General features: G+C 41.9%; 5 protein-coding genes across 6 annotated transcripts in view; 2 read left to right on the forward strand and 3 right to left on the reverse strand.

The window, feature by feature from the left end:
• LOC135344523 (xylulose kinase-like) overlaps positions 1 to 18,155 on the reverse strand; it is a 35,968-nt gene extending 17,813 nt beyond the window's left edge. The window contains exons 1-13 of one of the 2 annotated variants that reach the window (XM_064541736.1): positions 18,059 to 18,155; positions 17,809 to 17,891; positions 17,617 to 17,680; positions 17,386 to 17,553; positions 17,063 to 17,191; positions 15,323 to 15,523; positions 15,084 to 15,143; positions 14,905 to 15,027; positions 14,647 to 14,762; positions 14,477 to 14,592; positions 14,121 to 14,353; positions 13,760 to 13,942; positions 13,509 to 13,593 (exon numbers count right to left, since the gene is read on the reverse strand). In XM_064541736.1, coding sequence (XP_064397806.1) covers positions 13,531 to 13,593; positions 13,760 to 13,942; positions 14,121 to 14,353; positions 14,477 to 14,592; positions 14,647 to 14,762; positions 14,905 to 15,027; positions 15,084 to 15,143; positions 15,323 to 15,523; positions 17,063 to 17,191; positions 17,386 to 17,553; positions 17,617 to 17,680; positions 17,809 to 17,891; positions 18,059 to 18,130 — 1,611 coding nt within the window. In that variant the 5' untranslated portion in view covers positions 18,131 to 18,155 and the 3' untranslated portion in view covers positions 13,509 to 13,530. Of the gene's footprint in view, positions 1 to 13,454; positions 13,594 to 13,759; positions 13,943 to 14,120; positions 14,354 to 14,476; positions 14,593 to 14,646; positions 14,763 to 14,904; positions 15,028 to 15,083; positions 15,144 to 15,322; positions 15,524 to 17,062; positions 17,192 to 17,385; positions 17,554 to 17,616; positions 17,681 to 17,808; positions 17,892 to 18,058 lie in introns of those variants that run through there. The other variant, XM_064541735.1, reaches the window with a different exon arrangement.
• On the reverse strand, positions 2,225 to 3,564 carry LOC135344525 (prefoldin subunit 5-like). The gene is made up of 6 exons (XM_064541738.1): positions 3,405 to 3,564; positions 3,161 to 3,263; positions 3,071 to 3,102; positions 2,873 to 2,947; positions 2,586 to 2,691; positions 2,225 to 2,391 (listed from the first exon to the last, which is right to left on the reverse strand). The coding sequence occupies exons 1-6, from the start codon at positions 3,468 to 3,470 to the stop codon at positions 2,327 to 2,329; spliced, it is 447 nt and encodes a 148-aa protein (XP_064397808.1). The 5' UTR covers positions 3,471 to 3,564; the 3' UTR covers positions 2,225 to 2,326.
• Positions 3,717 to 12,734, reverse strand: LOC135344518 (protein timeless homolog). Its single transcript, XM_064541729.1, has 23 exons — positions 12,500 to 12,734; positions 12,262 to 12,353; positions 11,878 to 12,041; positions 11,363 to 11,447; positions 10,930 to 11,031; positions 10,690 to 10,791; positions 10,463 to 10,516; positions 10,343 to 10,407; positions 9,840 to 10,173; positions 9,294 to 9,520; positions 8,808 to 9,118; positions 8,462 to 8,612; positions 8,141 to 8,221; positions 7,954 to 8,048; positions 7,770 to 7,899; positions 7,362 to 7,563; positions 7,023 to 7,171; positions 6,836 to 6,921; positions 5,772 to 5,911; positions 5,490 to 5,640; positions 5,167 to 5,379; positions 4,846 to 4,961; positions 3,717 to 4,637 (listed from the first exon to the last, which is right to left on the reverse strand). The coding sequence occupies exons 1-23, from the start codon at positions 12,585 to 12,587 to the stop codon at positions 3,807 to 3,809; spliced, it is 3,969 nt and encodes a 1,322-aa protein (XP_064397799.1). The 5' UTR covers positions 12,588 to 12,734; the 3' UTR covers positions 3,717 to 3,806.
• LOC135344524 (uncharacterized) lies at positions 12,768 to 13,437 on the forward strand. Its single transcript, XM_064541737.1, has 3 exons — positions 12,768 to 12,951; positions 13,016 to 13,256; positions 13,320 to 13,437. The coding sequence occupies exons 1-3, from the start codon at positions 12,768 to 12,770 to the stop codon at positions 13,366 to 13,368; spliced, it is 474 nt and encodes a 157-aa protein (XP_064397807.1). The 3' UTR covers positions 13,369 to 13,437.
• Positions 18,156 to 18,194: 39 nt separating the features above from the next.
• On the forward strand, positions 18,195 to 22,113 carry LOC135344530 (T-complex protein 1 subunit epsilon-like). The gene is made up of 9 exons (XM_064541749.1): positions 18,195 to 18,370; positions 18,591 to 18,816; positions 19,118 to 19,316; positions 19,493 to 19,685; positions 19,990 to 20,139; positions 20,352 to 20,657; positions 20,868 to 21,005; positions 21,167 to 21,347; positions 21,872 to 22,113. Exons 1-9 carry the CDS (start codon positions 18,266 to 18,268, stop codon positions 21,991 to 21,993), a joined length of 1,620 nt encoding a protein of 539 aa, XP_064397819.1. The 5' UTR covers positions 18,195 to 18,265; the 3' UTR covers positions 21,994 to 22,113.
• Positions 22,114 to 22,165: the final 52 nt, after the last annotated feature.

Genomic DNA, 22,165 nt, shown 5'->3' on the forward strand with positions numbered 1-22,165 from the left:
AGGTGAAAGTGTACCATGCATTAACTCCCATAATTAATTGTAGCTACCAGCTAATAATTATTCCTAATAATTATTCATAGGCGCATGCATAAGACACATGCACAAACACTAAGCACGGATTCATTGAGTAATTAACATGCTCAGCACTAATTACTACAGTCATGGTCACGTCCACACATTCGTGAATAATCTCTGACATGTTTAGCGCATTATTTGTATTACCTTTGTGACCATGGAAACAGCTAAATTTAAACAGCTATATTGAATCGCAAATTAAACAGCAGGTTATTATGTTTACTACGTACGAATAGACACATTATTATTAAATTATGTATGCGTATAAATACCTCCCGAACTTCTGCCAGCTGGTTGATCTTTCAGTTCCGTCGTTGACCTTTGTCATGTTGTTGGGCAGGACGTAGCTGCAGCTGTCAGTGGGAGAGAGGGGGTCGGAGTTGTCTGCCGTGGGGGCAGACGAGGAGAACAGATGACTGTATGAGTCACATGTGCTATTACAGGAAGTAGAGGTGTTTGGAGTTTGTGGAGTTGCCGGTGAGAGGGTGGAGGATGATGGCTGTGTGTGTGTGTGTGTGTGTGTGTGTGTGTGTGTGTGTGTGTGTGTGTGTGTGTGTGTGTGTGTGTGTGTGTGTGTGTGTGTGTGTGTGTGTGTGTGTGTGTGTGTGCGTGTGTGCGTGCGTGGGTGAAGTATGTGTTTGGAGGAGATCGAGTGTATGGTTAGTTGGGCGGAGTCCAACCAGCATATGCATGCCCACTCGCGTTGGTTGGACTCCACCCAACTAGTGTATGGTGTGCAAAGCAGATTTAAAGATGAATATAAATCAGGCTAACAAACGTTAATAGAGAATCCTCACACGATCAGGCAATCTTGGTGGCACAAACATTGTCACTCCAGTAGATGTTTGGAAGCGCATTTCGTTCCTTTTTTCTCCTTCCTTCCTCATCACAACCAGCTGTGCCCTCCCTCTCTTACGATTGCACGGGCAACACACGCACCATGAACAATAGCAAATACACAGACATATGAAGAGGAGGTTACAACAAATGAGCAGAGAAGAACTTCCCAAAGCCACAACCACCGGGAACCATGCCGACATGGTGACATTGGCAGCTACAGTTTCAGAAACATTTTGCGTTATTACTAAAATTTAGGAGAAACAGACTTTATATATGTATTGCTATGAAGTGTATATAAGCATTATTGTGTGCAGTTGCTACTAGAAGCTGCACTACTGTTACTAAACAGTTTCACCAACATACATGACTATCGTACCTGCCATTATCTTTGATCCTGTTTGTTTTTAAAACTGCACTATCTAGTATGCCAACTACAGAAATGGTGCAAGAATATGTCTCACAATGCTCTAGTAATTTTCACCTGTCTTTGAGATGCAATTATCAAATGCTTTAGAAAATTGGACAAGTCATTTACCACCAGGTGGTAGCCATACACATCCAATCCCTTAGATCACATGTAGCTATGAGTTTGGACCTACAATGCTCACACTATATTGACAGAACTTCTCCGCCATGCATATATAGGCACATCCCGGCATATACATACCATTCCCTGAACCCAATGTCATTGTGTGTACCTTATATACTGGTTACCTAGTAAGGTCATATGAATATGAATGTTCAATACATTGCATTGCACACATGCATGCAGCACCTCACTCTGGCTAACCTCGATCCCAGGCCGCACTTCCTCATTAGAGGCCTGTGAAGGAGGCTACAATCGTACTCTGGCCTGCCATTGATCCTAGGGAAACCTCACGCACGCTATTATACCCCGGCCTGACACTCTCTATACTTATTGTACTTCGCTCTACATTGCATGCTAACTACATGTACATATATACAGTACACATAAGTTAATTATAGCCTACTGGCAGAGATCAAAGGCTTTTTAGTGCATACAGTACATTTGATATCGATATCATACCAGTCCAGGATGTGGTCAAGGAGATATCCATATAATTATCACCACCCGAGTGGCGATGTGTACCTAAAGCATCACCCATGCACTCCACCCATTGCCTTTGCATCCCTTTTAGCACAAGTTGCAACATCAAATAATTAAGTATGAATATCATTAAATGTGGTCTACTAAGGAACGCGGAAAAAATAAATCTCATTATTACATCATGCCCTCGTGCTGTACAGCTCTCGCGCATGAATAACCTACCTACATGTTCTCATTGAATAAAAGTGGTACATGGCTTTTCACAACACTCATTGAAAAAACAACAACACATCGTAAGAAATGTGCACACATTGAAACAGCAGTGATTAAATCTAACAAGTGTTACTTAGCAACAGTCTGTGTTTGTTCCATACCAGCTATTTTCATCTGCATCACACTTACAATGCCTACATGAGGAAAGGAGAGAAGCATTAAACGAGTTTTGTCAGCCGCTCTGTTTGTCTGACTACACATGATGACTTGTATATAAGCCCCGAGGCAACAGTTTACATAATCATAGGTAGTACATGTGTAGGAGCTGTGAATACAAGTAGCAACAGTAACTAAGGGATGTGGCCACTCAGTAGAATAGTTAGCTTACTTTCTCGCATTTTCATCTTTTCTATCAGCACTCCTTGCATTTTTTCCAGGTTCTTAGTAACATAATCAATTTTCCTCTGAAAGAACTGACTAGCTTCCTTTGTGCCCTGCGTAGTGGTGGAAGGACACAGCTTTAATAAAGTACTACAGTTTGGGCTATAGCATAGTTATGAGTTATGGAAGAAGAGAAGTTAACGAAACTTTTCAAGTTTACTTAGCAAAATGTACTAAACATCAGATGTCGTAAGTGAAGGATTGAATCATAATAATGATGAATTAAAATCTCACTTTTTCCACATAGTAGCCAGTTCCAACATCCACAATTACTTTATCACAGTTCTTTAGCTTTCCCGGCACGTACATCTGATAGTTACTAAGGACAACCAACGTCCTACAACTCTATAACATGTACTGGTATACATCATTATACAGACACAGTAATAAAAATTATGTATTTCTCAATAACTATGATTATTGCAAGGATACTGAGTTAGTCAGAGGCACCAAAATTGTCTTTCCTACAAAAGACGAAATTATATATTTAATAATTATAGATATTAATTCTTGTTGCGGTACCTTCATTTTCGGGTGTGATTGTCTCCAGTGAATCTTGAGAATCTTTCAGTTTTCGTTGAACCGTTTTCAGCTGTTGCATGGACGACTGAATCAATTGCACTTCCTACAAAATTTAGAATGCCAATACATTATGTATCCTGCAGCTAGAAAATACATAAAGCATGCGTATCATTGTGGTGTGCTCTATATAAGAAATGCATAATTATATTAATTTTAATAACTCTCCAAGCTTGTATATCTATACCTCTTCCAATTGTGTCTTGACGTTGTCTAGCTGAGGGAGAGACAGTTGACTGGCGTTCACGGCCATTGTGGACTGAGGTTTTCGGTTGATGGGTTGACTTAATTATGAATTGGTAAAGGTCGTCCTTGCACAGGACAGGGGGGTGGGGCTCAGAGGGGTCAAAAGATCTATCATCTACTCTTCCTTTGGTACCTCACTGCCTCCTGGATTGGAGGCACCAAAGGAAGAGTTAGATGATGGAATATGGCCTCTCTGAGTGGGTGGGGCTGGTCTTGCTAATGGCCACTCCCACAAAGGAAACTGTTTTTTTATATAAATATTTCAACACACAACAAGGATTATGATAAAATGGAAAAAATAGCAGGGAATAAAAGAAAACTGTTTGTGCAAATAATATTATGTTTAAGATACGACTGATTGTGAGACAGCCAGTGTTCCCATGGAGCCAGGTTGATCACTACTACAGTCATCATTATAGCACTCCTCCATAGCTAGGTGTGTAGACAGGTCAACAGTGTCGGCAGGAGGTGAGTTAATCTCTCGAGGTTCCAAGTCCATTACCAATCCATTGTCATCACTCTCAGAGCCACTGTCCGCTAGTTTAGCAGCTTTTGTCAACGGTTTAGAAGAGCTAGATTTGTCATCACCGCTACTATCGCCATCGTCGGACGAGTCTTGGAATTGTCTTAATCGTTTCCTGACACTGTCTACGTTCGATGGCATCCCCTCAGATTCCAATTGTATATTCAATAATGGCGTTTCCTCGCCTTCACTCTCGCTAGAAGACAGGTCAAGACGTCTGCTTTTCTTTAATTTCTTCGATCGACTGTCGTTTGCAGTATCACCGTTTTCACTATCACTTGATGCTACTTCTCGTCTTGCCTTGTTTCTTTTTAGACTGTTTTGTGTCTCTCTAGTTTCGCTATCGTCCGAATCATCGAAAAAGCTTCCACGTCTTGTCAACCGAGGCCTCTTGGAGAGTGTTGTCGACTGGGACTTTCCCGTATCTTTAGGGGACTTTCCCCTGTGTACAGGGCTTTTCCCTTTGCTTTTCCTCAGTTCAGTGAGTGCTTCAGTTTTGGTCATTTCTCTGATGCCTTCAAACGAGTTGTCTTCATCGCTGTACCATTGTCCATTGTCATGGGAACCACTTTGTCCATCGCCATGAAGACTCTTTGCTGCCTTTTCCAGTTCTTGTGGTGACATTGTCGACGGAATCCTCCAATAGACCTCCTGTGAAAAAAGGGAGGGAGAAATTAACAAAGTGCTACAGTACATACACCAGTGGTGGTTGGTACTAACTAGCTCTAAACAAAAATAACTACCTCTTAAGAGACAATTGGTGTGTTGAATTGACATTCAATATAAACGCAAGTTTGAAATTTCTGGGCAGCACATCACTGTATAATTATGTACGTGTATATTGAAGGATTTTGCTAACCTGTTCAGAAGGTGGTTGGAGGTTGAGAAGTTTGAGCAGCTGTTCAAATTCCTTCGTTCTCAAAGCCTTTGCTATAGACTCACTCACGCCCACCACACACAAGTCCTCCCACTCATCTGTGTACAGAGGAAGTCGTACTTCATTAGCTAGCATATTGTTGATATTCGTACTCTACATACATGCATGTACATACGTACAATTTCCTCCAAAGTTATAATTATTACGAGGGTGTACATGTACCACTGTATAAGTAATGCCCCATAGTTATTAGCACGCCTACAGTACAGGTATAGTTATGCTATGGCTCTGTGAGATACGCACCGTCCATTCGTCTGTCCCTGGCCTCATCAGTGAGATACGCCTCCAGCCACGAGAGCTGGTCACTGTAGCCACTAGACTGAAGATTGGACACTAGACGGCCTAAATCACTAGGCGTAGGAGCTTTTGTTATTGGACGCCTCGGTTCCATTTCGCCAGAGTCTGATTCTTCTGAATCTGATAATGGAACCTGTTCAGGTAGAATCTTTTTCTTCTCTGGAGATACGAAAATGAAACATCTATAAAAATTTGTTCGCTTAAAAATGAAAAATGTGAGGGTACCAGGAAGCAATAATCAGATAATCACAACGTACAAATGTACCCACTTTTTTCTGGCAGTAATCCAAGTGCTTGAAGCTGTGCAGTGACATCTCTAATCCCTCGGCCAGGGAAGAACTCCATTACGCCCTTCACATCCCCACTCTCACAGCCGTACACATCGTGGAGACGGGAAAGCTCCTCCTCTGACCACACCCCCTAGACATGTAGCGAAAGACAAAGTCAGAATGTTGATAGTCAATTTCTGGCAACTGTACTCAAATTCGTACATGAATAACATGACTGTGTAGCGTGCTAGAATACTGTACTACAGGTAAGTCTCAAATAACCTTTGTGAGTTTGTTTGATTTCTTGTTGAGCTCTTTTCTAGAGCTGACCAGGCCTTGAGTGACTAGTTGCTTGACTATCTGCCTGCGTGAGCGAGGGATACCACCACCAACAAGACCGGCCTCGATACACGCCACAACATCTATAACACAGACACACACAAGCAATTGTTATAACACTGTACAGAGCTAGCAGTACTTGTGAGATGTACGTACATGTGTATACTACATCTAGAGATACATGAAATTGGATCATCAAAACTAAATTAATGGCTGTTGAAAGATGCTCAACTACCCCCCTGTTTAATCAATGGTTCGATCGGGGACTCTTTCAGTCGCCATAACTTGAATTCCGTCGATCCAATTTCACTGATTTTATGATTATCTGAAAGTTTAGAAAGATACCTTTCATTTGGTGTTATGGATGTTCATATTTGGGAGATCAAAGAATTTGCCAATTTTGGCCAAATACCATGGATAGCCCATGGTCCAAAGGCGAAAATGCCAAATTATGACCCCAACCAAATTTTGGATTTAAATGCATCATTTGAAAGATTTCTTTATAAGCTTTCAGAAAATCATAAAATTTTTTAAATTGGATCATCAAAACTCAAGTTATGGCTGTTGAAAGATGCTCAACTGACACTCCCCCTGTTTAATACATGTAAATGGTTCGGAGACTCTTTCAGTCGCCATAACTCGAATTCCGTTGATCCAATTTCACTGATTGTGTGATTTTCTGAAAGCTTAGAAAAAGACCTTTCAAATGATGTCATGGATGTTCATATTTGGGAGATCAAAGAATTTGCTAATTTCGGCCGAATACCATGGATTATAGCCCATGGTCCAAGGGCGAAAAATGCCAAATTATGGCCCCAACCAAATTTGGATTTAAATACATCATTTGAAAGGTCTCTTTCTAAGCTTTCAGAAAATCATAAAAATTTTGAAATTGGATCATCAAAACTAAAGTTATGGCTGTTGAAAGATGCTCAACTACCCCCCTGTTTAATTAAACAATGGCTCCGGAACTCATGTGTGTGTTGTGTGTGTGTGTGGGTAGGTACCGTCATCGTCCTTGTACTGAGTGAAGAGCTCCTCCAATTCTTTCTCTTGCTCTATTGTCCACGTGACAGACATCTGTCGCAATTCCCTGAAACAATAGGAGAGCGAGTGATCACGATCCAGTATAAAACGTACATGTATGCAGCAGAACATTATGTCAAGCACACACACACTTGCAGTGTTACTTACTTTTCCCTCTCGATGGTTCCATACCCCACTGTCAGTTCGTGACAGTCCTGAGAGGTCTTCCAGAAGAGAAGCTCCACAAACATGAGCGGGTTCGTGGTTGTCATGGTAAAGAAACCGGACACTATGTAACGGGCAAGCTTCTGTAGCTCCTGGACAACAAGTTGAAGAATGTATCTTGATAAGCATAGTTATATAAAGTATTCAAATTATTAAACGCATTCGGTTCTACGTCACCATTCTGAGCTGTATGAATATTTAAAATACACTTGGTGGTTTCAACGAAAAATTTAATTACCCGCTAATTATAAATATGCGTTTTTTTGTGCATACTGAATGTACCTTGAATCTTGATGACGTAGGTTCTTCCATTATGCTCTGTAGTGTCCTGAAAATAGAGATCTGGTAAAGGAGAGGGGCCATCTTGAGTTGGATAGCTATCCTGTACAGCATCTTCACCACTGCATGGTTGACTGCCTCTGAGTTCTTGCGATACTCTTTGAGCACTAAGCAGTAGGAACGAACTATCTTGTTGTTGGCAAACCTGTGTGTGTGCGTGGGTGTGTGGGTGTGGTGTGTGGTGTGTGGGTGTGTGCATAGTGTATGGAAACAACGCTAGTTACAATACATTACAGGTAGACAATTAAAGATAAGATATGAAGTGTTTTGGCAACTATCTTCGACTGCTCATAACTTTATGATAGTAGCTCTGAAGGAGCATAATTATGATTATGATTTTATTGTACGAACCTTTCAATATAGTTTCTGACGCTAAATTCCATCTCAACGTTTGAAACCTCCGCTGCCCCACCCCCTTCCTCCTCCGCCCCCTCACTGTCGTCACCCTCGTCGTTACCAAGGAAACGACCGGCAGGCATCACTGCACACAGTAATAATGTAAAAACATAATAATCATGAATTACAATGTACCCACCAGCTGAAGGGTCGAGGAGTATATTTCTGATGAGCTCCATCTCCTCATCAACAGAAACACCATCAGATCCGAACACATCGTTAGGCCACACCTCCCTACACACAAGAGGAGACGTGAAGGCTCAAATTATTACTGTACGTGTAACTAGCTATATATGTACGTATGTCTATCCTATACACTGTCCCACCTTGAAGCCCTGACTAGAGCCACTGCTTCAGGATGTTGGGCGTCCACCAGGAGGCTCTTGACATGTCCCATAGCATACAGTCTAGTGTGTGTGTGCGTGTGGGTGGGTGGTGTGTGGGTGGTGTGTGTGTGTGCGTGGTGTGTGTGTGTGCGTGTGTGTGTGTGTGTGTGCCTGTGTGTGGGTGTGCGTGTGCCTGTGTGTGTGTGTGCGTGTACGTGTGTGTAGCATTATATTGAGTCTACAGGCCAGATGAGAATTTGTAAGAGATGGATATTCTAAAAGGACAAAATTTCCTAAGCAGAGCAATAACAATGAACTCACTTTTGTTCCTCTATCGGTACATCACTGGCTGAGTCGAATGGGATGGGCGGGGCAGGAAGAGGCTCCACCCCCTCACACAGCTCACCCACCCTCGCATCTATCCTCTCCCAAAGATCCACCAGCTGATTCTCAGAGAGCAGTTTGGGAGGACCTGTATAATCATAATTATAGAGGGAGGCTACAAACTGAGGGGGCTGTGTGTAGAGGGAGGCTACAAACTGAGGAGGCTGTGTGTAGAGGGAGGCTACAAACTGAAGGGGGATGCAGATAGAGGGAGGCTACAACCTGAAGGGGCTGTACGTAGAGGGAGGCTACAAACTGAGGCTATACAGCACACATAACGTACCTTTTTTCTTGCCTTTTCCTTTCTTCTTTGATCGCTTCTTTGCCCTGACAACCAAGTGCTTGTTCTCAGAGCAGTATCGCTCCATCATTCGTACGTACACGTGTGTGCACTCAACCATGTCTCGTAGCGAGGCTGTTGGCTGAAAAACCTCATAAAAGTTTCGCAAAAGAGTCACAAAAATATCTCTGTATTCAGGATGGTAGAAGACGTTGCTTTGCATCACTTTGCTGTTTTCTTGCTCTGTTTTTGAGAGAGACATTTCTTGAATGTAGAAAAGCAATTCTTTGTATGCTTGAACTGCAAAATGAAGCCTGCAGACAGGGCAGAGATTATCGTACATGTATGTACTAACTTTACTGTATACTCAAATCATTTTTCACGTGTACTTGAATATCTAAAACTATTCCACTGCATACCGTGAACCGTTTAACACAGTATTGTACAGTACTGTATTTACTGTACATGTACTGACTGTACTGAACGAACCTCTGAGCCCACTGACGTGCATCCACGTGTGACTTCTTCTCGACCACCATACTCTCAAAATAGTTGGCCAACAACTGAATGATGTAATGCAGAGTGCTTAATTGCAGGGTCTCCCCCACGATGTCCACTCTGAAGTCATGGAGACGACTGAACTCCATAAAGAAGCGCAAACACCACAAGTAGTAGGTCTCGTCATTGTCCATAGCTCGCTGATGCATGATGTTGTCCTGCACAAAACACCATGAGGAATGATGTCATAATGACCACTTTAAGCTTTAAAAAGGACACAAAAATGGGCACTCAAAGTTTGTAAAACCATCCTAGAATAGGGCCTGAGAGAATGCTATGCCTCCTTGCTTGTACACAATTAATACACGTCAGTCATGACCACAGGCAGTTTTAATGCACAGTAATAGTAATATAAGTCCCTACATATAATGTAGAAGACACAATAATCATTTGTATCTACCAAGCTGCAACTTAATTGTTTCAAAATTGGGCACTTTAGCCTCTATATCCTGCATGTACAGTACTAGTGCCCCTCACCTTGACCACCTTCATGAGAGGGTTGTAACAGCACTCCAAGAACTGGACACAGATGTTCTTGAGGACTGTACGAATACTGTACGTGGACCTCCTCTCGTCTGGTAGGTCTTTGGTGCGTCGCCGTTGCTTCGGGGTACGACGAGGTCTCTTCTCTGTGTCGTAGGAGTGGTCGTTCACACCTGCCAGCCTCCGATGATAGACTCTGTTTCCTCCTGAGATGCTCTTCTGGTTCTTGACGACAAACGTACCACCAAAGGAAGGATGTCTTGAGCCGCAGAGACGTTGGGACTTATGCCTCCGAGCACGCTCATTGGCCAGGGCCTCGTCAACAAGTCTAAGAGAAGACGATAATTATGACACAAACAATTTAACAGTGACATGCTTAATTCAAACTGGTGGCAATTTTAATCCTCAATTCAATACATAAATTTGCTTCTTTTATAGCCTAAAAAGTGATTATTTTTGTATCGGTGGTAAAGAGCAGTTATTCTACTGATACTCACTCTTCATCTTTTTTTAGCTCAGAAGATGACCGTCCTTTTCCTGTCTTCGCCAGCGTTTCGGAGGACTATAAGAGAATCATGTGATGGTCACATGACACACTCTCGTACACACATACGTACCTGCTCTCTCATCATCAGGAACATTATCTCCAGCACATGCATACACCACTGGGACTGCACGGAGTGAAAAAAAATCTTGAAAAAAGTGTTTGGCAAATCACGAATCGCTCAGCAGCCTCTACCAACTGCGATATAAAAGCCAGCCAATTAAGTACCCAAATGTATAAGTTTTGTGCAATACAACCCTCAACAAAGGCTACCCTCTGCATCTCTCTGACTACTAGTACCTCAGTTTGGTTGCTGCCCAAGAAGAGAAGCAGCTCATCTATGCCATTGATGTGAAGGTTCCAGATGATCTGGTCATGCACGCTCACGTCATCATCAGTACGCTGAGGGAAATAAAGGGAATCAACATAATTATGTAACATTGTAAACAAAACTGAGGAGTAAGAGTTATGCCACAGCAAAGGAACATGGAGCCAATGAATTGACGATTGTTAATAGTTAATCATCTCTATCTATCCTACCTTTTCTTCTTGAACCTCCGGGTTGATGTGCAATATGTTCCTAATGAGGAGGAGTATCCTCTCTATAACTATGATGTCATCATCATCTCGATCCTCCCACTCCTGCAGGGAAACAGTAAAACAAAAAGCAAAAACTTCCAATTAACGCATGCTTTATATTGAGATGAAGTACATTGTTCTTTTTTCTTTACGACTGCTGTTACTATCAACACTAACGAGGTCTGAAGTCAGGATGCAAACAACTACTTTTCATGGCACAAACAAATCTGAATCAACTGCTTACGAATATTTTTACGCTACTAACAGGATTTGAACTCTTAACCTTCCGATGTTCAACCAATTGCTTTACCCACTGGCCCAACAACTCACTTGACACTCCACCACTAAAGCACTAATCAAGGCACATGGAAGGAGGGTTACATATGTAGCTCACTTTCTGGCAGAGGTCAGCCAGGACTGTTCCCAGAGTGTTCATCACATCCTCCTGTGTAAAGCTCTCCTTGTACTCACGCAGATATCTGTGTGCATGGGAGCACACAACAACATCATTCACTGATTGTACTATATCAGTAAACAAAGTACTGCCTGTAATGTTCGCCAGGGATAAGACATTGGATTAATGGAACTAAAGTTATGGCTGTTAAATCAATATTTAACAATTTTATGATTTTCTGAAAGCCATGGCTCTTCTCAGAGAATACAACTACCTCTATCTCTGGGTTATCGGTGATTTAAACACACCATTAGATAGACATTACAAAGGGCTACAAAATGCATTTATAATTGTGCTGGTACTCTATCGAAACTCAAGTTATGACGACTTGGAGATTGGATCAACGGTACATCATTTAAAAGGTATTTTGCTCATAACGTACACAGTATAATTATAGTACCTGTTAGTAGCTACATGTGGAATGACTAAATACACAAGAAGTAGGATAATGTTACCTGTTCACTTCCAGGAAGCACTTCATGAGGTCTGACTCCTTGTTCTTGGGGTAGGCACCTCCAAAACACAAATAGGCCGGCTGAGTGAGATTGACAAGGAGACGGATGACATCGTTACGAAGAAGTGGATTGTCAGAGGAGGTAACCAAGATTGGAAGAAGATCCTACAACAAACATTGTGTGTGTGTGTGTGTGTGTGTGTGTGTGTGTGTGTGTGTGTGTGTGTGTGTGTGTGCATATCATACACACCCACAGCTGTATACTTTTCAATTAAAGTGACCCCTGTAATATTAACATTCTTTTTTCCTTTAGAGTTAGAGCATCAATAATCCGCTTGCAAGATGTAATTTGTATATACCCAAGTAAAATAAAGTACGAGTATACCTTCTGTAGGATTCCGGCTTGGCCAAGTTGTCTCCTTATTTCACAGCGGCTATCGTCGCTACGCAGTGCTCGAATGAGATCCTTCACACAAGCTGTGAAATAGTGTGTGCACCAGTAATGTATATTGAGGTCGGGCTGTGCAGCGGTACGCGGTACGTACGTGCCATTGACATGTCACGTCATACTTCGAATATCTAGGGTAGTACAGACTAGAAAAATGCTCAGACTACTAGCTTACCAAGACATTCGTCTCCTCTGAAATAGCTCGCCCCATCATGTGTGCCTAAACCAGCATAGGTAGCCAATAGCTCTGAAGATTCTGCCATTTTGTTACAGCTGCCTTCCCGCCAAGTCACCACTATGAGCACGTGACATTTGATAACAATTTGTGGGTGTGGTTTGATGTGTGTCGTTTCTATGGTGACAGCCTGAATCGGGGTGAGTCGTTTCTATGGGGACGATACATAATTCCATTTAGTGCCCACCAAAACAAAGACTCTGATGCTATGGCTTTCTTCAATTTGACACAGCTAGGAGCTCAAGATCCATTCAAAACGGCCAGCTCGTCCAACTCTCTGTCTCCAGAAGCTGCGCATGCCCAGATAACTCAGAAAAAGCCGATAACAACTGAAGCCCAGGCCTCAGGCTCAACTTCTCCATCCACCACTGGCGAAGAGAGACCAGAGAAAAGTGAGTTAGAAGTTGTATAGCACTTCAATATCTACTGTACATGTCTTCTTAATTATGTACACAGTAACAAGCCACTCTGAGATGTACTCCACGGCCAAGGCAAGTTCTTGTCATGAAGGTTCTCACAGTAAATACACTGAGCGCTTGAGGAAACATCAGAGGAATCCGAAAGATCCATCAGAGATGTATAGTCGTCCCCTCACTACCTCACAGATGTATGGCTGGTGGATGAGCGAGGGAGAGCCTCTGAAACAAGAGTGGACACAAGGGGAGAGGAGGGTCTACGTCAACAGTGAAATGACAAGGTTTGTGTATTTAACATTTGCATACTTTCATAGTAATACATGTTTGAAATTTACTCTTTGCAGATTCGTGAATGAGATGAGTCTAACAAACAAAGACTTTAGCCTCTACTAAGACATAATACTTAGTAAACTCTTGAAAAGAATTGGTCTTTTCATGCTTTCAATTATAAACATTATTTTTTTGTCTTGCAATTATAATTATACATGTACGTACAAATGTATACATTTACAATGTTGTCACACACGAAAATATAAGAAAAGTCAAATCTGTCTCTCAATGTTTTGCTGAGAATGATTCTTCAAGCTTTGCATACTTCTCCAGAAGATTCATGTACACCTGCACGCGGAAACAAGTTATTATGAGCTATGAATTATTTGAATCAAGCTAGCTAGCTGGTATAGCAGTAAAGATAACTATTGCAGTGTGTCAAGATTGCACATGTATAGTACAAGTACGGGTATTGTTAGTTACGTGTGCGACATGCAATGACCACGCCCCTCACCTTATGAGCCTCCTCCCGAGGTTTTGCTACCAGCTCATATGCTGGTGACTCTTGTACAGCGTCCCTAAAGGCACTACCTCCACTCATGAGGCTGTGCTTAGCTCGATAGGCCCCGCCCACACAGGCAGAGTTGGCCGTACCACCAATAACATACACATCACTGTTGAACACATCTGCAATAATCTGCAACAACAAAATAATTATAAAGCATGTGGAAATAATTAGAACTCAAAAACCTATATAAAAGTACCTCCCCTGAATTCTCTTCACCATAGTACATAATAATAGTGGCCCCAACTCAACTAAATACATGAATTTTGTGTAACTAAGGGACACTAGAGAGCATAGCTTACACAAATACCTGTAGTATATTTGTGTTAGCTGATGCTCCCCCAGTAGCCAGCACTCGAGTAGCTCTGGTCATGTGATATCCCAGTTTGGTGGCATGATTCAACTTGGCAAGGAACTGCCCCTCCACTAGAGCACGGACTTCTATCTCCGGGGGAAACTCAGTGCACAGTGTCCCGTCTCCTCCGCTCATTCTGATAGTGCCCTGACCGTACGGTGTGATCTCAGGCTCACTAAAGTAGATACCTGTAGTGAAACGTTGATCACATGATCATATCACAAGTAGTAGCCATCAACAGTCATATGGGTATCGTACATTCAGAAATTTAGCAGCACAGTACAACAGACGTGAGATACAAATGCTCTCACCAATGTTCCCATTGTTGCCAGGTGGTGTCTTGTCTAGCATCTGGTTAAACTCTTCCCATGACGTCACTCCACAATCATCTCGGATCTTTTCTCTCGTTCGAGAACCATTCTTGTAGCTATGCAGAATCGTAGAAAGTTATATAACAAAAACTGATTGTGCGTATGCCCACCATAACATGGCCATGTATGCGTCTTTGTCCACAGGGTTCACAAACACATGCCCCATGAGCTGAGGCCTGGGCTGCTCAATCCACATGAACAGTGTGTCACTCGTACCCAGGCTCACCTGTACAGTGAATAAGTGAGAAAAAAAATTCATACAGCATATACTAGGATTGGTTCATTGTACACATGTGCACTATTATATTAAGCAACAAGATGACTGAGATTTCAAGTAGGTACTTGAGTAATCCCAAACGCCCACTCACCACCACATCTCCCTGCTCCAGTCTCATCCCAGCCAGAGAGGACGGATTGTCTCCAGTAAAGGCAACTACTTTACAGTCGGGAGAGAACCCGTACTTGTCAACGAAGTAGCCGGAAATGTTGCCCTAAACGATAGGAATATTATACTCAAAAACACCCTAACTATAATATTATTACCTACCAGGACTGTGTTGGAAGGAACAGGTGGTCCTAGCAGAGCTCTAAGATTGTCACCGCAGCTCTAGAATATAGCAAGCAATTATTATCAAAACTAATCTTAATTCATCATGGCTACTCATCAAGAGATGAGGATGACGTAAATAATTAACATCAGGTGAACTGCAACTCTAGTATTACCATGTGGGTTGATAGCTAGTACTTGTAGAGGCATGTCATATTAAATGCTTATAATCCACTTACCTTCAAGGCTGTGTCCCACCAGTCTTTGGTGTTGATATCGAAAAGGTTCATTCCCGAACCATCGCTGAAGTCAATGTTGGCATAGCAACCGCGGAAGAGAGACGCTGCAAAACTGCTAACTAAGCTAATCCTCTCAGTCGAGTTGAAATCGTTGGTATCACGATTCTCGTACAGTTTAGCGATCTGATTACCAGTGAATCTCTGCAGTGGATGAAGTGTGCACATCTTTTGCATGCAATGTCTGCTACAACGTTATAAGAGGAATTTCAATACAATTTCTCTTTTCACCTCACCTGAAATGTTAAAAGTCAATAGCTACAATCAGGAGTACATACTCCTGCTACAATGTACACACAATGGGACCACATGATCGAAGCTGCATTCTTTGTGGTGGGCACATCTTTCACAGCAGCCATAACTTTAGTATCGTTGATCCAATGTCAACATTTTTATGATTTTCTGAAAGCTTAGAAAAAGACCTTTAAAATGATGTATTTCAATCCAAAATTTTGTGGGGGCCCTAAATTGTCATTTTTCGGCCTTGGACCAAATTGGCAAATACTTTTATCTCTCAAGTACGAAGTTTGATGACACCATTTGAAAGGTCTTGTTCTGAGCTTTCAGAAAATCATAAAATTTTTGACATTGGATCCACAGAATTCAAGTTATAGCAGCTGAAAGAGCCATTGATTAAATTGTGGAGGGGGAACATATTTCAACAGCCATTAACTTGAGTACCGTTCATCCAATGTCAAAAATATTCTAATTTTCTGAAAGCTTAGAAAGAGACCTTTCAAATGATATGTTTTAATCCAAAACTTCTTCAGAGCCTAAATTTGACATTTTTCGGCCTCGGACCATGGGCTATCCATGGTATCACCAAATTGGCAAATACTTTTATCTCTCAAATACGAAGTTTGATGACACCATTTGAAAGGTCTTTTTCTGAGCTTTCAGAAAATCATAAAATTTTTGACATTGGATCCACAGAATTCAAGTTATAGCAGCTGAAAGAGCCATTGATTAAATTGTGGAGGGGGAACATCTTTCAACAGCCATTAACTTGAGTACCGTTCATCCAATGTCAAAAATATTCTAATTTTCTGAAAGCTTAGAAAGAGACCTTTCAAATGATATATTTCAATCCAAAACTTCTTCAGAGCCTAAATTTGACATTTTTCTGCCTCGGACCATGGGCTATCGCCAAATTGGCAAATACTTTTATCTCTCAAATACGAAGTTTGATGACACCATTTGAAAGGTCTTTTTCTGAGCTTTCAGAAAATCATAAAATTGTTGACATTGGATGCACAGAATTCAAGTTATAGCAGCTGAAAGAGTCCCCGAACCATTGATTAAATTGTGGAGGGGGAACATCTTTCAACAGCCATTAACTTGAGTACCGTTCATCCAATGTCAAAAATATTCTAATTTTCTGAAAGCTTAGAAAGAGACCTTTCAAATAATATGTTTCAATCCAAAATTTCTTCGGAGCCTAAATTTGACATTTTTCGGCCTCGGACCATGGGCTATGTATATATAATCCATGGTATCGCCAAATTGGCAAATACTTTTATCTCTCTAATATTAACTTTGATGATGCCATTTGAAAGGTCTTTTTCTAAGCTTTCAGAAATCTTGATTTTGGATCCACAGAATTTAAGTTATGGCAGTTGAAAGAGTCCTCAAATTGGTTGCATAACATACTTGTAAGAAACAATGGACTACATGTATAGTTACCTCGTATGCCCTTGAGCCAGTTTTGTCAGCCAGTATCTGCCCGCCCCCACACTCGTGCTCAAGTCGTTGACACTGGCTTCTTGTACTGTCGTCCATCCACACTGGAGACTCACTCACAGAGAAGCAGTCCTGAGATATTGAGAAAGAAAGACACATTGTCCCCCGAAGCAACTCAATAATTATAGAGGGCTTAATTGTGTACAGAGCAAGCTTCACTGCTTGCTACTCTAACTATTATATTATTATGAGGTTCGTGTATAATATTATTATGGGGCGTATAAAAAGTTGTTACTCTAATAACGTATCATGGATTGCATACGTACCTGCAACTGTGTGCAGAGTGTCTCTTCTTTCCTCAGTCCTCTCAACGCCCCCTCACTTCCCCTCCTCCAGTACACGCTGCCGTGCTGTTGACCACACCCAGATAACGAGACTACACACTCAAATGGAAAACTCTCTGCCTTCATGCGCTCCAGGAGAAGATCAAGAGCCTGTAAATAAACAATAAAATATGCGTCAGCTGAGAGATAGATATGTGATTTATATAAAGGTACCTTAATCCACATGAGAGTGGGTGCAGTGACCGTGAGTCCATCCTTGTTCACTCCACCATCTGTCCTGTGTGTGCGGTCATCTTATACTATACTACTTCAAGTAACCATCCACCCACTCATTAAACCACATAGCTAGTCTAGAACTAGTACATGCACGCTGAATATGATGCAAGTGTACTGGTAGTGACTTACCCATACTCAGGTAGATCTTCATCAAAGTTGATACTAAACTCAGCAGTAATTTGCAGAGATGTGTCCAAGCACACCACCTTCAGCTGCACAACATACAGGGGTCACATTAAGATAACATTTTTGACATAATAATTAGTAATATACCATGATATTTTGGGAGTGTTTTGCCAGTTCAATTAGGCTCATTGAACTTGCAAAACACTCCCAAAATATCAGTACAGTATATATGCACATGTGCTAGCTCACTGACTTGCTGAGTGCTGAAGTCAAAGCCAAGATACAGCTGCTCAGATTGTCCAGTTGCTTTCTTGTTTGCAGCCATCTTTGCAAAATAAAGGGAGGCGGGGCTGGGTACAAGATACGCCCACTTTCAGCAAAATTGCTGACTTGGCAAGACTCACATGACCCTCCACGTGGTGTAGAAAGAAGTGTAGCTTTATAACTGGTTTTCTGCAGAATGAGTGGGACTCCAGCCATTGCGTTCGACGAATTTGGTCGTCCATTTATCATCATACGAGACCAGAGCACCAAGAGGCGTCTTCATGGCATAGAAGCACACAAGGTACTCTTCCTACTGCTAGTGTATGTACACACACACACACCCCTCCCCTCTCAAATGTTCCCAAGCATAATTATAGCTAGCCCTCCCCGGCCCCACCTTATATATATATTTTAGAAAGCAGTAACTAAATTTGATGCATCCTACATCTATGAATTTTCACTTAAAATTATCAAATCACCCCCACCGGCACCGTCTTACACCATTAACTCTTTTCCCACAGACTCATATCCTAGCGGCACGTGCTGTGGCCCAGACCCTCCGTACCTCACTGGGTCCTCGTGGCATGGACAAGATGTTGGTGAGTCCTGATGGGGAGATCACTATCTCTAATGACGGTGCCACCATCTTGAACAAAATGGACGTTCAACATCAGATAGCCAGGCTCATGGTAGAACTGTCCAAGAGCCAGGACGACGAAGTTGGAGATGGTACCACGGGCGTAGTTGGTGAGTCGGCGTTTGCACGTTGACTATATACAGTTAGCTAGCTATGGGAGGAGGCTTTGATTCGAGACATCGACACTGCCTAGTCCTACGCAATTATACTCTACATTTTTAGCGTACAGTTACAGATTCTGTTTGGCGTGTGATGAATTCGTTTTATCTGACACCTCTTGTTTGAGCGCAGTCAATGAGCAAAATTTAACCTCTGATGCCAAATCAAGACTTAGTCAGAATAATAGAGGATCCCCTTTGATGTTTTTCACACACACACACACACACACACACACACACTCACACACACTAGTACTTGCTGGAGCTCTATTAGAGCAGGCCGAGCAACTTCTGGACAAGGGTATTCACCCGATACGTATCGCCGACGGTTACGAGCTGGCGTCCAAGATTGCCATAGATCGACTTTCAGAGATCTGCGAAGCTTTCCCAGTGGATGCTGTTGACAAGGAACCTCTCATCCAAACAGCAATGACTTCTCTGGGCTCTAAGATGTTAGCATATACATGTGTATGCTTATTCGTGTACTCGAAAATACTGTTACAGTAGAATAATTAATTCGGGTAGATGCTTTCTACATGTAGTAGGCACTTGGCAATCGGTATCAAATTAAGATTTTTAATAATTTTTGTATCAACTGATATTAAAGTTGATTTTTTGACACACACAGTATCAACCGGTGTCAGCGTCAGATGGCTGAGATTGCTGTTGAGGCAATATTGGCCGTTGCAGATCTCGAGAGAAAAGACGTAGACTTTGAGCTAATCAAGATGGAGGGCAAGGTTGGTGGTAAGCTAGAGGACACAATGCTTGTGAGGGGTGTGGTCATCGACAAGGACTTCAGTCACTCACAGATGCCCAAGGTGAGGAAATTTTGTTCTTAACCGTACGGTAGAATTTCCTGTTGTTAGAAAATGAAAGGCTGTAGACTGAATGTTGTGATTGATCTGGGATCTGTAAAATGATGTGATAGACTTCTGTTATATAGAACTACAGAATCAATATAATTATTCATTACATGGGTACACACACTACACCCACACCACCACACACACACACCACACACACACTACACCCACACCACCACACACCACACACACACACACATACACACACACACACACACACACACACACACACACACACACACACACACACACACCTCAGCTCATTCGAAATGCCAAAATTGCCATCCTGACTTGTCCATTTGAGCCTCCCAAACCCAAGACAAAGTACGGCCTCCATGTGTCCTCTGTGGAGGACTACCAGAAGCTCAGGACGTACGAGAAGGAGAAGTTTGCAGAGATGGTCCAACAGGTACAAGAGTCAACCTCACTGTAATTGTAGTGTACAATAGCTAGTTTTTAATTGCTTTGTTCAGACTTGCCTTACTTGTCTAATACTCACTGCATATAACACACTGCGTACACTATTGCCAGAAATTTACAGAATTTGAGCATTTAATGGACTTCTTGTTTTTGCACTGTTTTTTTTTTACTGCTTCGTTTTTTTTTTTCGTGCTGTTGTAGGTAAAGGCAACTGGAGCTAATCTAGCCATCTGTCAGTGGGGCTTTGATGACGAGGCCAACCATCTTCTATTGACCAATGAGCTTCCAGCCGTCAGGTGGGTGGGCGGACCCGAGATCGAACTCATTGCCATAGCAACTGGAGGTCGTATTGTACCTCGATTCTCCGAATTGACGGCCGAGAAATTAGGAACAGCTGGTATTGTTAAAGAGCTCAATTTCGGCACTACTAAAGATCACATGCTCGTGATTGAAGAATGTAAGAACTCAAGAGCTGTCACCATCTTTGTTCGTGGTGGAAACAAAATGGTAAGATTAAGCCACTTTCATCATCAATCTTCTGCAAATCCTATAAATTGATGCCCCAGGCACTGTATACTATAATAAGACTAGGCTGGCTTAAAAACTGGGTTGCAATACATGAATATGGCCATGACTTTTTTGCAATAAATTATCTGTGAACTTTCATGTACATTTTAGTTTTCACGTATTCAAGTAAAGGTTTATCACTCATCGCAGATCATTGAGGAGGCTAAGAGGAGCCTCCATGATGCTCTGTGTGTGATCAGAAACCTGGTCAAGGACAATCACATTGTGTACGGAGGAGGTGCGGCCGAGATAGCCTGTGCCCTCGACGTTGCCAAGGAGGCTGACAAGGTGTGTGGTGGGTGGGGAGTGTGTGTGTGGGTGGTTCGCTTGTGTCGATAGTGTCTTGATGATGTGAGATGTGATGCAAAATTGTAATAATAAAAAAAATTATTATTATTTATTTTTTATCACATTCTACCCCCCCCCCCCCCCACACACACACACACCAGATCTCCACCATAGAGCAGTACGCTATGAGAGCATTTGCCGACTCCCTAGAAGCCATACCAATGGCTCTGGCCGAGAACTCCGGCCTCAACCCCATCGAAACTGTCGCTAATGTCAAAGCTCAGCAGGTGGCCGAGAAAAACCCTGCACTGGGTATTGACTGTCTGGGTGCTGGAACCAATGGTGGGTGTGGTCTCGTAGCTATGGCTATAATAATGCCTGCTTTAATAAATAGTTCGGGGACTCCTTTCAGCTGCCATAACTTGAATTCCGTGGATCTAATGTCAAATTTTTTATGATTTTCTGAAAGCTTATAAAAAGAATTTTAAAGAGGTGTGATAAAATTTCATATTTGAGAGATAAAAGTATTTGCCAATTTGGCGATACCATGGATTATAGCCCATGGTCCAAAGCTGAAAAATAACGAATTAGGACTCCGACAAATATTGGATTGAAACACATCATTTGAAAAGTCTTTTCCTAAGCTTTCAGAAAATCATAAAAATTTTGATATTGGATCAACGGTACTAAAGTTATGGCTGTTTAAAGATGTTCAACCCCCCCCCCCCCTCTCGTTTAATGGAAGAGATTCTGTATAATTATGTTTGTACAGTGTTAGTGTGTTCTGATGAATTCCCTGCTAACAGAGTTGATGCAGTATTATTGCTATCCTAAGAGTAGTACTTTATATTGTTTGCCCTCCACAGATATGAAGACCCAGCATGTAGTGGAGACTCTGCTAGCCAAGAAACAGCAGATCAGCCTGGCCACTCAACTTGTCAAGATGATCCTGAAGATCGATGACATTAGATCTCCTGGAGAGTATTAGACTATGTGACTACACTATTATTATTGATGTGCTGCATTATACATGTCATGCAACTCTTTATTATGCCTTAATTATCATGATTGTCTTATTAGTGAGAATTTATTATTGTCTTCAAAAATGTATTTGGACAATAATTATGAGCCTAAAGAAGACCTTTCTAATCCGCCGCCGC

Source organism: Halichondria panicea, chromosome 11 (genome assembly GCF_963675165.1).
Source record: "Halichondria panicea chromosome 11, odHalPani1.1, whole genome shotgun sequence".
Taxonomy (NCBI): domain Eukaryota; kingdom Metazoa; phylum Porifera; class Demospongiae; order Suberitida; family Halichondriidae; genus Halichondria; species Halichondria panicea.

Bases quoted from the DNA above. Each gene is read 5' to 3' on its own strand.
- LOC135344525 (XM_064541738.1), bottom strand. From the start codon at position 3,470: ATGGCCGTGAACGCCAGTCAACTGTCTCTCCCTCAGCTAGACAACGTC. The intron at 3,264-3,404 runs GTATAGATATAC...TAAATTTTGTAG, and splicing joins TCAAGACACAATTGGAAGAG to GAAGTGCAATTGATTCAGTC. The intron at 3,103-3,160 runs GTACCGCAACAA...CGTCTTTTGTAG, and splicing joins AATCACACCCGAAAATGAAG to GAAAGACAATTTTGGTGCCT.
- LOC135344518 (XM_064541729.1), bottom strand. From the start codon at position 12,587: ATGGCAGAATCTTCAGAGCTATTGGCTACCTATGCTGGTTTAGGCACA. The intron at 10,517-10,689 runs GTACTAGTAGTC...CACTCCGTGCAG, and splicing joins TGGGCAGCAACCAAACTGAG to TCCCAGTGGTGTATGCATGT. The intron at 10,408-10,462 runs GTACGTATGTGT...ATTCTCTTATAG, and splicing joins TCCTGATGATGAGAGAGCAG to TCCTCCGAAACGCTGGCGAA.
- LOC135344530 (XM_064541749.1), top strand. From the start codon at position 18,266: ATGAGTGGGACTCCAGCCATTGCGTTCGACGAATTTGGTCGTCCATTT. The intron at 19,317-19,492 runs GTTAGCATATAC...TGACACACACAG, and splicing joins ACTTCTCTGGGCTCTAAGAT to TATCAACCGGTGTCAGCGTC. The intron at 20,658-20,867 runs GTAAGATTAAGC...CACTCATCGCAG, and splicing joins TTCGTGGTGGAAACAAAATG to ATCATTGAGGAGGCTAAGAG.
- LOC135344524 (XM_064541737.1), top strand. From the start codon at position 12,768: ATGGCTTTCTTCAATTTGACACAGCTAGGAGCTCAAGATCCATTCAAA. The intron at 12,952-13,015 runs GTGAGTTAGAAG...TTATGTACACAG, and splicing joins CGAAGAGAGACCAGAGAAAA to TAACAAGCCACTCTGAGATG. The intron at 13,257-13,319 runs GTTTGTGTATTT...TACTCTTTGCAG, and splicing joins GTCAACAGTGAAATGACAAG to ATTCGTGAATGAGATGAGTC.